Source organism: Thamnophis elegans, chromosome 1, assembly GCF_009769535.1.
Source record: "Thamnophis elegans isolate rThaEle1 chromosome 1, rThaEle1.pri, whole genome shotgun sequence".
Classification (NCBI taxonomy): Eukaryota; Metazoa; Chordata; class Lepidosauria; order Squamata; family Colubridae; genus Thamnophis; species Thamnophis elegans.
Genome location: NC_045541.1, coordinates 64,630,508 through 64,644,845, shown reverse-complemented (window position 1 = coordinate 64,644,845; position 14,338 = coordinate 64,630,508). Strand labels below are relative to the sequence as shown.

At 43.5% G+C, this 14,338-nt stretch overlaps 1 protein-coding gene across 1 annotated transcript; it reads right to left on the bottom strand.

Moving 5' to 3' along the window:
- Positions 1-1,375: 1,375 nt before the first annotated feature.
- LOC116508980 (tubulin alpha-1D chain-like) lies at positions 1,376-12,879 on the bottom strand. The gene is given in 6 exon segments (XM_032217852.1): positions 1,376-2,450; positions 2,611-2,615; positions 2,656-2,685; positions 2,688-2,798; positions 3,393-3,615; positions 12,845-12,879. Coding segments are annotated over 6 exon segments (1,356 nt in total). The 5' UTR covers positions 12,848-12,879; the 3' UTR covers positions 1,376-1,466.
- Between the last annotated feature and the right edge of the window lie 1,459 nt (positions 12,880-14,338).

The following is a 14,338-nucleotide window of genomic DNA, read 5'->3' as shown; positions in this document are numbered from 1 at the left end:
TTAAATTCTGTCCTGCTTTTGATTTAGAGTCAAATGGAATATTCATTCCAGCATCCTCCTCCTGCTCTTATAGGACTTCATTTATGTTTTCTATGTCACTCCATCTCCCAGCATATGTTTCATTCACTTACACACACACACACACACACACACACACACACACGGGAGGGAGGGAGGGAGGGAGAGAGAGAGAGCTTGTAGAGCTTGTTTGCTAAGGTCAGCAATAATTTAAAGTTATGTTAACACATAGTTCGTTGCTGCATTGTGCATGATCAAAAAAGGAGTTTTGTGATTTCTGTGTATTTGTAATAATTTCAAACTCACCCGATTAGCAAGAATGCTTTTGCAAATGTTCTAACAAAGGCACACAAATACATGCAGACAAACATCTGGGCTATATGTATAATTTGGGGGAAAATTTCTTCTTATAGGAAGGAAAGGAGAGAGAGCTTGCTGTTTTAGTACTGAAAGCTGGAAAGGGGAAGGAGTGCATTTAGTGATTGAAGCCCTGATTGGATTGGAATATTTGTGCTGAACTAATGATGGCCTAAATCAGTGACCTTTTAGACACCAAGTGCCCAAACTGTGTGTATACGCATGCCCAACCCGAAATGCGTGCACATGCACGAATGCATGCATGTGCGGACATGTGCATGCACGGTCATGTGTGAATGAGCTGCCCCTGGAGCTTCGTATAATCCCTGACCTCCGGTCCTTCCAACGCACCCTAAAAAGTTGGCTTTTCCAGCAAGCCAGCCTGGCCTGAACAAAACAAATAAATTATTGATCATTGTTAATTTAATTTGAATTTTTTAAAAAAAATGTTATTGTTAATTCTAATTGGGTTTGTTTGGGATATTCTATTTAATTTTTTTTAACTTTTGTATTATGTGTTTCTTTTAATGTTGTATGCCGCCATGAGTCCTTGGGAGAAGGGCAGCATATAAATCTAATAAACCAAACCAACCAAACCACAGCAGAGACCCGAAGACCAGCTGGCCAGCGGGAGGCAGGGCATCCCAACACTGGCAGCACAGCAAGAGGTAAGATCTTTTTCTTTCATGAACTTCTGTTTCATCATTTGCAGGGAAACAGAAGCTCAGGAAAGAAATGCCACAGAGATCTGACCTGGGGCGATGGCGTGCGTGCCAGCAGAGAGGTTCACCATCATGGGCCTAAATACTAGACCACAATTGTATGAAATGCATCTTCAAATTGCTATGGATAAGGACAAAATGAAGGAAATGTAAGTTGGATTTCAACTATGCCAGGAATTATATGTGCATGGAGCAGATTGTAGCATGGCAGATAATCATTAAATAACAAGTGAGGAAAAAATAATTGAAAAGCAACTCTATAGAATGATGAAAATTTTATTGAGAAGGGATTACCCAAGTAGTAAAGCAACTGATAAATTACTTATACAGAGAAATGAAGTATTCATACTGTATTATTAATATTCAGTGTTAATACTCATCACCTTCCTCTTCTTCTCCTTCTCCTTCAATGCTATCTGTGCCCACCTCTTCATAATCCTTCTCCAGGGCAGCCATATCTTCACGAGCCTCAGAGAACTCCCCTTCTTCCATCCCTTCCCCAACATACCAGTGCACGAAGGCCCGCTTGGCATACATTAGATCAAACTTGTGATCCAGGCGGGCCCAGGCCTCAGCAATGGCTGTGGTGTTGCTCAGCATGCACACTGCCCGCTGAACTTTGGCTAGGTCTCCTCCAGGAACCACAGTGGGAGGCTGGTAGTTGATGCCCACTTTAAAACCTGTAGGACACCAGTCTACAAACTGGATAGTTCGCTTTGTTTTAATGGTGGCAATGGCAGCATTGACATCCTTAGGCACCACATCCCCTCGATACAAAAGGCAGCAGGCCATGTATTTGCCATGGCGGGGGTCACATTTTACCATCTGGTTAGCAGGCTCAAAGCAAGCATTGGTGATCTCAGACACAGAAAGCTGCTCATGGTAGGCCTTCTCTGCAGAGATGACCGGAGCATAGGTAGCCAGAGGGAAATGGATACGAGGGTAGGGCACTAGATTGGTCTGGAACTCTGTCAGGTCTACATTCAGAGCCCCATCAAAGCGCAGAGAGGCAGTGATGGAGGACACAATCTGGCCAATCAGCCTATTCAGATTTGTGTAAGTGGGGCGTTCAATGTCCAGGTTTCTACGGCAGATATCATAGATGGCTTCATTGTCTACCATAAAAGCACAGTCTGAGTGCTCAAGAGTGGTATGTGTGGTGAGGATTGAATTGTAGGGCTCCACCACAGCTGTTGATATTTGAGGTGCTGGGTAAATGGAAAACTCCAGTTTGGACTTCTTGCCATAATCCACAGAGAGCCTCTCCATCAACAAGGAAGTAAAACCTGATCCGGTGCCTCCTCCAAAACTGTGAAAGATGAGAAATCCCTGCAATCCTGTGCATTGGTCTGCCTGGAGAAATGGGGGGGGGGAGACAAATGGGAACAGTAAGTTGGGTTTAGGAAATTAGGTGGAGTGGCCTGAAGCATATCCAAGACTTTTGGCCATGCATAATCTCCACTCCTGTAAATTAACCGGGACCCCTTCTATATTCTTGAGGACAAAGCCAAACCAATCCTACCAACAGCTTTCCTTATCATCAGTTTCAATTACCAGCTTCGGATCCTGTCCAACACCAAATCAATATTTCTTTGCCAATAGTGTAGTGACCACGAGCATAGTTATTGGCAGCATCTTCCTTTCCGGTTATCAGCTGTTCTGGGTGGAAGAGTTGACGGTATGTGCCGGTCCGAACCTCATCTAGAATTCAAGGTACAGAATAGATCAGATCATTCCCATTTTAATCAACACTCTTCTCGAGTTCTGAAATTTGCATACTTCTTTTTATTTATCTGTAGTATTTTTAGCTGCTTTCCTGAGAGATCAAGGCTTATTATGGTTGCTAGAAGTATGGTACTGGTGAAGCTTTGAGAAACTTTTTAGAAGACATGGAGTTCTTAACTATCCAATAAACCGCTGTCATTGTACAGAAATTTGGGGGAATGGTGCAGTGGCCTAGAGGTGGAGCTCTGGCTTCACAATCAGGAGGCTGTGAGTTCAATCCTAAGTAGTGGCAGATATTTCTCTCTCTGAGCACAATGAGCATTGGCAACAGGAAGGGCGTCCGGCCAGTAACACTCAGCAAGAGATTACAGCATCATAAAGACCCCCCCCCCCAAAAAAAATTGTGCTGAAATTTGGGGGCATACAATAGCTAATTTTAATTTATTATATCTATACCACAAAATCCAATGGTGTGGCCATCTTTGGATTCTGAAAAGTACCCAGACAAAATCACACAGCTTTACCTCAGAATGACTGAAACAGGTTTCCCTCCTAATAGGGACCACTCACCAATCACGGTAGGCTCTAGATCCACAAAAACAGCTCGAGGCACATGTTTCCCAGCCCCAGTCTCACTGAAGAAGGTATTAAAGGAGTCATCTCCCCCTCCAATAGTTTTGTCACTGGGCATCTGCCCATCTGGCTGAATTCCATGCTCCAGACAGTACAGTTCCCAACAAGCATTGCCAATCTGCACACCAGCCTGGCCGACATGGATAGAAATGCATTCACGCTGAGGAAAAAACAAGCAAAATCCCTTATCAGTGTAGAAGCTCCCTGGGGTCAGAAATAGAGTACAGAATAGAGTGATGCAACTGCTGAATGTGGTGAGCTATCCCAAAATGATGGATGATTAATCTTCTAAGCAGTGAAGCATTCCTAGAGTCTGTAGGCCAAGCACACTGGTTATCATAATAATCTGCTAGGCAAGGGAGGTTATTACACATTTCCTGAGATCTTCCTGGCCCTGCTACTTGGCTTGGGTATTCTGGCACACATTCTATTCCCGTCCAATAGTTTAGTCCTGGCACACTATCTGGGAAATATTCTGTACTCAGACAGGTTCAAAGTTTATAGTTAGAAGGACAGAACAGTCTCCTCTCTCAGGTTTCCAAGAGATGCAGACAAAGGAGTGGTAGAAAACCACTTGGGATAAAATGACCTTTTGCTAAACCTCCTAGAGCTGGACAAAATGTATCTTCCTTTAATTTATCCTCTGCTGTAGCTAATTAATTAGACCAACAGAAAAATTGAAGGAATATTTTTGCCCAAGGTCTGCAGGTAGACATCTGCAAAGTCAGTACCGTGTGTCCAATAATATGTCATCGGAAGGAAGGCAGGAGGCTGCTTTTGGATCAGTGGATGGCGAACCTGTTTCTTATGGCGTGCCAAAATTGCGCACACATGCCCACACCAATTCAATCCTCCCCACCCACCTGCGCATGCGTGCATGCCCCCCCCCATGAGCATGTGCACACGACCCCTCCTCAGACTTCAGAGACTTTCCTGAAGCCTGGGATGGCAAAAATGGCCTCATTTCCGAACCTCCGTTGGCCCTTTGGGGCCGTTTTCGCCCTTCCCAGCCTCACAGGCTTTCCTGAAGGCTGAGGGGGCTGAAAACAGCCTCCCCCCAGCCCTCCGGAAGGGTGGAAAATCAGCTGGCTGGCACACAGATGTGCGTCAGAGCTGAAGGCTGGCGTTCCAGCAAATACAACTCCTTGTGCCATAAGTTCACCATCACGGTTTTAGATATGTTACTTTATTTTAAAATCTTGCATTGTCGTCTTTTCTTCTCCAAGAAGGGTAACTTTATGCGCATTTTCTTATACATTTATTTGCATTAGATTTATACCTTGCCTTTCAGTTTACATCCTTCAAGTTTGTCCTTACCAAACTTGAAAACACATTTTCTTACACACACACACACACACACACACAAACGTAAACCCCAAGCATAGTAAAGCTACTGAAATCCTAGCACATAGGAGTGTTACAGACAACAGTTTTATTCCATATTTCTTCTGGCTGGCACACAGATGTGCGTCAGAGCTGAAGGCTGGCGTTCCAGCAAATACAACTCCTTGTGCCATAAGTTCACCATCACGGTTTTAGATATGTTACTTTATATTTTAAAATCTTGCACTGTCGTCTTTTTCTTCTCCAAGAAGGGTAACTTTATGCGCATTTTCTTATACATTTATTTGCATTAGATTTATACCTTGCCTTTCAGTTTACATCCTTCAAGTTTGTCCTTACCAAACTTGAAAACACATTTTCTTACACACACACACACACACACAAACGTAAACCCCAAGCATAGTAAAGCTACTGAAATCCTAGCACATAGGAGTGTTACAGACTACAGTTTTATTCCATATTTCTTAAGCTGGAAATGACCCCTGTATTTAGAAAGCCCTTGTTGAAATGATGATTCAGTTTCAGATCATGAGTGAATTTGAAGGCTGGTGGTGGTTTGACTCCACTCCTGCAAGTCTAGCACTCTGTTTCCCCACCAAAATGCTCTTCTTTGAATCGAGGACATGCCTGGTGGGTTACCAAAATCTGTTTTGGGGCATTGTGATTAAGTAACCACAGGTCACCCAAAGTGCTTTCAAAAATATAGTGTTGATATAACCTGTATTGGAACAAAAACTAAGCAAAATTTTAAAAAGAAATAAAATAAGCTGGAAAAGAAAAATACCCCGCCCCACCCCCAGCAACTTCAACCTCTCCATCCTGAACATCTTTCAAATATGTGAAATTCCCAAAATTTCTAGCAACTTCCTGGGAATTCTGGGAATAGACAACCTTAGATCCAGATCTGCTCAAGTTAGTGAAAGTTATTCCCCTTCGATGTTATGAAATGTTTATTCTTCTCTCTTTTTTATGCATTATATTTTTTAAGATTTATTTCAGGGCAAACCTGGATTTCCACAGAAAAGACTTGCATTACATATTGCGCGCGGAGAGAGAGAGAGAGAGAGGGAGGGAGGGAGGGAGAGAGAAAGAGAGAGAGAGAGAGAGAGAGAGAGAGAGAGAATGAGAATCACAACTAGAAAACTACAAAAAATAAATCAAAGATCCCTTCTATCTCCAGGGAAGCTTAGCAGTCCAAGTAAGACTCACCATCTTGCAAAACTTCTTTGACCTGGCAAGTGAAGAGCCCAGAGGACGAAGGATGGGAATTACGCTGCCCTTTGCAAGGCTCGCTTTTATAGCATTGCCAGCAGAAAAATAAAGCTTTGTTGTTAGAAACGGCTTCAGGTTAGCTTTTTCAGAATGGTTACTGAGTTACAGCCCAGCTCAACAAGTAATCAGTAATGAAAGCAAAGCTAAGCCTTGGTTACAACTAACAATTCTGTTATAACTAACCCAGATTGTGTACATGTGTTGGAGAGGGAGCACAAACAATATTCCTGCCACAGAAAATGCTCATTATGTTGTTCAGTCAAGATGCCTGGCCAAAGCAAGGCTGAACTTAGTGGCTTCTAAACATCACTGTATTTTGCACTGTATTTTGGTTTAATTGTCTTATTTGTTTAATTTCCCTGGTTGCTCTTCAGAACATGGGATGTTAATGACTATACTATTTTATTGTAACATTATATTTGTGCTGTTGTGTTTTAGTCTGGAGAGCATGTCTAGGGCAGCATATATAAGCCTACTAAAATAATAAGCAAAGTAATAATTATGGTACCTCTTATACTAGCTAGATAGACAGTTTGATCTAGAGATTAAGGCACCAGGGTAGAAAGCGGGGAGGCCATGAGTTCAAGTCCTGTCTTAGCAGGAAAGCTGGCTGGGTGACCTTGGGCCAGTCACTCCCAACTCGCCTCAGAAAGCTGTTGCTGTGGGGAACATATGAGGAAAGGGGTTTGGTTATATGTTCCCTGCCTTGAGTTATTTGTAAAAATCATAAAGGCAGGATATAAATAAATAAATAAATAAATAAATAGGCTGCTAGGTTTTTCAAAAGTGTGCAACAGAGCCCAGGATGCCATGAGAATGCAATGAGGTTCTGCAAGACACTAATGACATTTAGAATGCAAAAAAAAAAAAAAAGTTCACTTCAAGACATCAAATTGCAGCTGCTAGAGGTTTGCCTTTTGGTCCAAGATTCTGGGGTTGTTGGTTTTTTTTCAATGAACAGTTTCCTCAGCCTGAAACCCCTGGGATAGTGTATGTGGTTCAGAGCATGGAAATTATGCCACAAGGAAAGCAAATCTGCCTGAGCAGAAAATATAGAATAGTAATACACTTCTCCCACTTCTTAGCCTGATTGTGGCTAAAAGAGATAATACAGTAGTATCTACTTTGTGGGAAATGTAGCATAGGTCTCTTCTGTCCTGTGAGGCTTACTGAAGAGACAAGATATGTTTCCTGACAAAATCAGCCTACAGCTCTGCAATAGCTCTTCTGTCCTGTCTAAATGATGTCCATGAAATGCAGAGTCCCATAAGTATTATTTAAAAAGAGAACAATGGTTCATTTCAACTTATCAATTCAAATATGCATAAGGAAGAGGAGAGGGGGATCCTCACTTTGATGAACATCTTCACCCCCTTATGTTGTTTAAGTAAGTGAAGTTTACTGTGGGTTTATTTATAACTCCTTTGTAAATTTATCACCGGTTATTTTTCCACAGTATGCCAAGCCAAGGATTTACAAACTACCATGATTGTGTTCACACAACACATCAAGCCCAAACCAAACAAGCCGTGTTATGGTTTAATGTTTGTATGGACCCAGCCTATGAAAGTGAGGACCAAGTGAGTCTGAAGATATTGGCAAAACTATTTGTAGACTCCTGGCTGGTTGCCAACAGCAGTGAGGTGACACGAGGCTGGATCCAAGCGGTTGTTGTGGCATCTCTTCGGGAGGGGCACTTCCCCACCGAGCTTAAGGCAGCGGTGGTGAGACCCCTTCTGAAGAAACCGTCTTTGGATCCAGCTGTTCTTAATAACTACCGTCCAGTCTCCAACCTTCCCTATGTGGGGAAGGTTGTTGAGAAAGTGGTGGCCCTCCAGCTTCAGCGTACCTTGGAGGAAGCAAACTATCTTGACCCCTTCCAGTCCGGCTTCAGACCAGGTTACAGCACAGAAACCGCTTTGGTCGCATTGACCGATGATCTCTGGAGAGCTAGGGATGGAGGCTTTGCGTCCATCCTGGTTCTCCTTGACCTCTCAGCGGCTTTCGATACCATCGACCATGGTATCCTTCTGCGACGACTGCGGGAGGTGGGAGTGGGCGGCACTGTCTTGCAGTGGTTCTCCTCCTACCTCTCGGACAGGTCGCAGTCGGTGTTGGTGGGTGGGCAGAGATCGTCCCCGAGGCCCCTAACATATGGGGTGCCACAGGGGTCGGTCTTGTCCCCCCTCCTATTTAACATATACATGAAACCGCTGGGCGAGATCATCCGGAGGCACGGGATAAAGTATCACCAATATGCGGACGATACACAATTGTATCTGTCCGCCCCGTGCCAACTCAATGAAGCGGTGGACGTGATGAACCAGGGTCTGGAAGCTGTTAAGGACTGGATGAGAGCAAACAAACTGGTGCTCAACCCAGACAAGACCGAGTGGCTGTTGTGTTTTCCTCCCAATAATTTGACCACCGTACCATCAATCAGGCTGGGGGGACAAAACTTATACCCCTCAGATAGGGTCCGCAACTTGGGAGTCCTCCTGGATCCACAGCTGAGTTTTGATCACCATCTATCGGCTGTGACCAGGGGGGCATTTGCCCAGGTTCGCCTGGTGCGCCAGTTGCGGCCCTACCTGAATCGGGAGGCTCTCACGACAGTCACTCGAGCCCTTGTGATCTCTAAGCTGGAATACTGCAATGTGCTCTACATGGGGCTGCCCTTGAAGAGCACCCGGAGACTTCAGCTAGTACAGAACGCGGCCGCGCGAGTGATTGTGGGCGCACCTCGGTTCGCCCACATAACACCTATCCTCCGCAAGCTGCGCTGGCTGCCTGTAGATCTCCGGGTGCAATTCAAGGTCTTACTTACCACCCATAAAGCGCTCCATGGTAGTGGATCTGACTATCTGAGAGACCGCCTCCTGCCAATAATCTCCCTGCGTCCCATCAGATCGCATAGAGCGGGCCTCCTCCGTATTCCATCCGCCAGTCAGTGCCGACTGGCGACCACCCGGAGGAGAGCCTTCTCAGTTGCTGCTCTGACGCTATGGAACAATCTCCCCGTGGAGATTCGTACCCTGACCACAGTCCAGGCCTTCCGTACAGCCCTCAAGATCTGGCTAGCCCGTCAGGCCTGGGGATAAACTCTTCTGCCCCTCCCGAATGCTGAGTGAATGTTGTGTTTTAGTACTTTTTAGTTATTTCACTTTTTTTTTTTCTGTATTTTGTCTTTCACTCCCCTTCCCTTACTATTGTAAGCCGCCCTGAGTCCCCTCAGGGAAAAGGGCGGCCTATAAATGCTAAATAAAATCTATAAAAAAATCTATAAATGTAGACTAGGGTGGCATATGAAACTCCTCATCTGGAATAACAAATGGAGTCTTTGTTTCTAATTCTTTCCACTTTTTTATTTGTTTTGGTAATGTTGGTAATTGTGATGTGGGCAACCTGTAGTTTGGGATATGAAGAAAACAAGAGGTAGGATAGTGTAATTCTGAGTGGACAGAAGGCTTGGGTGAGTTTAGTCATTCCCTCCTTATACTAAGGGCTGGACAAGAAGCAATGGATGGAAACTAATCCAGGAGAGAAGCAACCTAAAATTAAGGAGAAATTTTCTAACACTTAGAACAATTAATCAGTGGAACAACTTGCCTCAAGACCTTGTGGGTGCTCCAACACTGGAAGTTTTAAAGAAGATGTTGGATAACCATTTGTCTGAAATGGTGTAGGGTTTTCTGTGTAGGAAGAAAAATCCAGTCTGATTCCAAACTGTGAGAAAGACCCTGGAAATAAAATGGAGGCTGGCTGGTTGGAAAGAAGGTCTCTATTTGGTTTCCAGAAACTTCAGTGACAGCCGCATGTTTCTGGGGTGGCTGACAAAATAGCTGAGTGAGTGGATGGGTTTTTATAGAGTTCTGGGATTTGGTGATTGAGATGGTCCAGGGGGTTGTGAAATGTAGTGAGATTTGTGTCTTTTACTATTTAAATGGTGGTGATTTAATCTTATTATGTCCTAAAGGTCATATCCTGTCCTTGGAATTTGGAAGGGGGATGCAAATTCTTAACCCCATCAGCTCCAGCCTTCTGGGGGAGCTGGGCTGAAGGCATTTTGTTTAAGAATAAGCTGGCCTGGATTTCTTAATGGGCGCAAAATATCTGCCTCTAAAGACTTCAGGGCTCTGCTTGAGGCAGCTTCAGTTTTCCTATAGCAGGAGGACCGGGACTGCTTTCTGCCTTTAAGAGCACATTTCTCCATTTCTCCTTTGGAAAAATAGAATATTCTGCCTCTTTTAATATTCCCCAAAATATTTTATTCTCTAGGAAGAGGGAGGGGTGTCTTCCCACACTTGCTTGAACAGGGGGTTGGGCCAGAAGACCTCCAAGGTCCCTTCCAATCTGTTATTCTATTATAGGAGCAGTAATTTTAAAAACAGCTTACTGCCACTGCATTCAAATGAATCCCACTATGCATGATTTATATTGTCTAATGTTTAACCACTGAAACACTAAAAGAAAAATCTCTACGTAGTATTGAATCTCTTGTGCCTGCAATCTTTATCTGGGTGAAAGAATGTATCCTTGGGGAAAAAGATTTTAGCCAAGATATGTCAAAATGGGCCATCTTACAAAATGAATCCAATGGGACCCATGACTCCCATGGAATTAAAATTTGGCAAATTTTAAGGCATAAAAATTATCATAAAACATTTTGACATCATACAAAATGTCATAAAATATTTATGTGGTCAACTACTGATGTTTGGCTGTGCTATACCATTCAAAACTGGCCACTTTCAAGAAAGCTACTGATGAAAGAAATGTCTTTCTGGGTTCAGCTCCAAGTGCGGAAAAAGACACTGGAGACATGGAGGCTGCTTGGAAAGATGGTTTATTGTTGGACAGGGCCACATGGCTTGAGCCCTGAACAGAAAAGGTGATCACATGCTTCAATGTTGGTGGAGAAGAAGAGAAGGGCCGAGGGAGGGGCTTGCTATGCTTTTTATAACCTGTTTAGTCCCACCTCTCTGTTTCCTGTTCCTGTGTAAGAAATGTATTCTGATTGGTTGTCAGACTCCCATGGGGCTATGCAGGGGCTACTCTCTAAGCTGTGTTTTGAATCCAGGTATGGATGAGTTCTCAGATGCCATGTGGTCAGTTGAGTAAAGGGCCAATATTATCATGCTTTCCTGTAGCTGCTGGTGAAGTCTTTATTATGTAAAGTGGACTAGCCTGGCCGTCTTAATGGCCCATTAACAGTGGGGATGGGCAGGAAGCTACAGGCAACTATTCTGTCTTTTAAAACATGTTTCTTTCTTTTCACATCGAGAGGAATATTCTGCCTTTTCAATATTTCCTAGGATATTTCATTTTTCTGGGAGAGGGCTGGATGATAACTTCCCACACTACATCTCTGGATAACTTCCTGATCTTTTAAGAACCTTTCAAGTACATTGTTGAAAGCAAAAAATGAGGAATTATTTGATAAGGAAATATTTCCGGAACAATATGTCATGTGTCTAGTCTATATAAAGATGTAGGTGTGTGTGTGTGTGTGTGTTCCAGCATAACTCTGGAACGCCTCAAGCAATTTCAAACAAAACTGGTACATAGATGACTTGCTCTCTGGAAAAAAATACTGTGGGGGAAAGACACTCTTAACACCCCTTGGTGTTAAGATACAGCCTGTTGTGCCTTAAAATGGCTTCTACTGTACAGCACAGCAGAGTAGCCATGGTAACGGCATCACAGTACTCCACAACGGGGCTCCCTCTGGTAAGAGGGAAAATCCAACATTAGAAATTAAATTTGGTCTGGACATTTTCCCCTTATAAATAAATACCCAGGCAACGCCGGGTTATCACCCCATTAAAATTAAAAAGAAAGCTATAAATACCATGAATCTGTATGTATTCATCAGGAATATTTAAAACTGACATAGCTCTGCCCTTTATCCCCTTGCTGGTCTCCCCCATGTCATCAAGCATCAGATTGATGAGAGGAATGGGTTAAGCCAGGAGTGGGTCCTGCATTCTATTTTCTGCCTGGCTTTCTCCTTGTGTGCACATGCACACAAGCCATTTACGTTTCATCTGCTGCTTGTTGGGTGCGTCAACTCCACAACAGAGCTCATATTGATAGGGCTTGTCTGGACTTGTTAAGACTTTTGTCTCTGGGACTCAGGAGGAGCAAGCAGCAGCATTGCCCACCCATGGTATGAAGCCAAGGAGGCAATGTCTGGCTTTGTTTCCAAGACAACAGACAAGTCTAAACACAGAGCTGCTTCGAAAGAACCAGAGGCCTGTTTGCAAACAGGAGCTGTTCAAAAGGGGTACAAACAGGACAAACAGCAGCTGTTCAAAAGGGGTAAGTGCTTCTTTCTGCTTTTAACTTAATGATTCCAGCAAGTTTTAATTTGGAGAAGCCGGTGAGTGATTCCTATCAACAGTGATTCCTATGGGCTTAGCTATAGCTTCCATCCAGCACCTTTCGTTCTTTGGATTGTAACGGATCCCTCCTGAAGTTTTCTGTCAAGCCAAGCAGCAGAAGCCCCAACCCTAGAGCCTTCAGCAAAGCAAGTATATATACCCTGTTCTTGAAACGTGATCAGAGAAAGTCGACTTTTCTTTCTATTAGGGCACACACATTATAATCCTAGCTCCATTTGCAAGAATATATTGTGCAGCACTAGAGCAGGAGGAATTGAATGGCAAGATCACGGTCTCTCTGCTTGCTGTTATGCTTGCAGAAAAAAGCCAACACAGTTCTAGGCTACATAAACAGAGGGATAGAATCAAGATCATGTGAAGTGTTCATACCATTTTATAAGGCCTTGGTAAGGCCACACTTGGAATACTACATTCAGTTTTGGTCGCCACGGTGTAGAAAAGATGTGAAGACTCTAGAAAGAGTGCAGAGAAGATCAACAAAGATGATTAGGGGACTGGGGACTATAACACATGAAGAACAGTTGCAGGAACTGGGTATGTCTAGTTTAACGAAAAGAAGGACCAGGGGAGACATGATAGCAATGTTCCAATATCTCAGGGGTTGCCACAAAGAAGAGGGAGTCAAACTATTCTCCAAAGCACCTGAGTGTAGAACAAGAAGCAATGGGTGGAAACTAATCAAGGAGAGAAGCAATTTAAAACTGAGGAGAAATTTCCTGACAGAATAATTAATCAGTGGAACAGTTTGCCTCCAGAAGTTGTGAGTGCCCCAACACTGGAAGTCTTTAAGATGTTGGATAGCCATTTGAATGAAAGGGTACAGGGCTTCCTGCCTCAGCAGGGAGTTGGACTAGAAGACCTCCAAGGTCCCTTCCAACTCTGCTATTGTATTATATTGTATTGTATAACTTGTGAGTAAGTGACTGTTTGATCTGCATAACAATAAAATGTGTCAGGTTGTGTTGTGTGATGGGAATTTGCTAGCAACTAGCTCATGATCTGCTTCTGTTGCCAATTATTGTTTTACTAAGATTGAGGAGGATCAATGGTTTAAGGTAATCAACACTTTTTGTTGAAGTGTGTGTGTGTGTGTGTGTGTGTGTGTGTGTGTGTTACAATAACCTAGCCAGGCTGCAGTTCTATACTGCTTTTTTGCAATTCAATGCTCCATTGTTAAGCTGAGGAATTTTAACTTAGCAGTGTCCTCTGGTGTTAATTTATATTACTGCATGTATGAGGAATTGTCAGCTTCAGAACCTTGAAGTCATCAAACTCTTTTGTTGAGGAAAATTTACTTACTACCACATTGTTTCTCAATCTTGGCAACTTTAAGATGTGTGGACTTCAAATTCCAGAATTCTTCAGTCAGCATTTCCCACGGTTCAAGTTTATACATCTTAAAGTTACTAACGCTGAGAAACACTGGACTAGAGGGCTGGCATTGGCACACACCCCTTTGACAAGGAAGAACATGGTATGAGCTGCGGTGGCATGATGGTTAGAATGCAGTACTGCAGGCTACTTCTGCTGACTGCCGGCTGACTGCAATTTGGCAGTTCGAATCTCACCAGGCTTAAGATTGACTCATCCTTCTGAGGTGGGTAAAATGAGTTCATTTAGTGACCATCCAAAGTTACAACAGCTCTGACAAAAGTGACTTATGACCATTTTTCACACATGACCATTGCAGCATCCCCATAGTCATATGATCAAAATTCAGCCGCTTGGCAACTGATTCATATTTATGACGGTTGTAGTCCTGGGGGCATGTAATCAACTTTCGTGATCCTCTAAGAAGCAAAGTCACTGAGGAAGCCAGATTCACTTAACGACCACGCCACCAACTTAACAACTGCACTGATT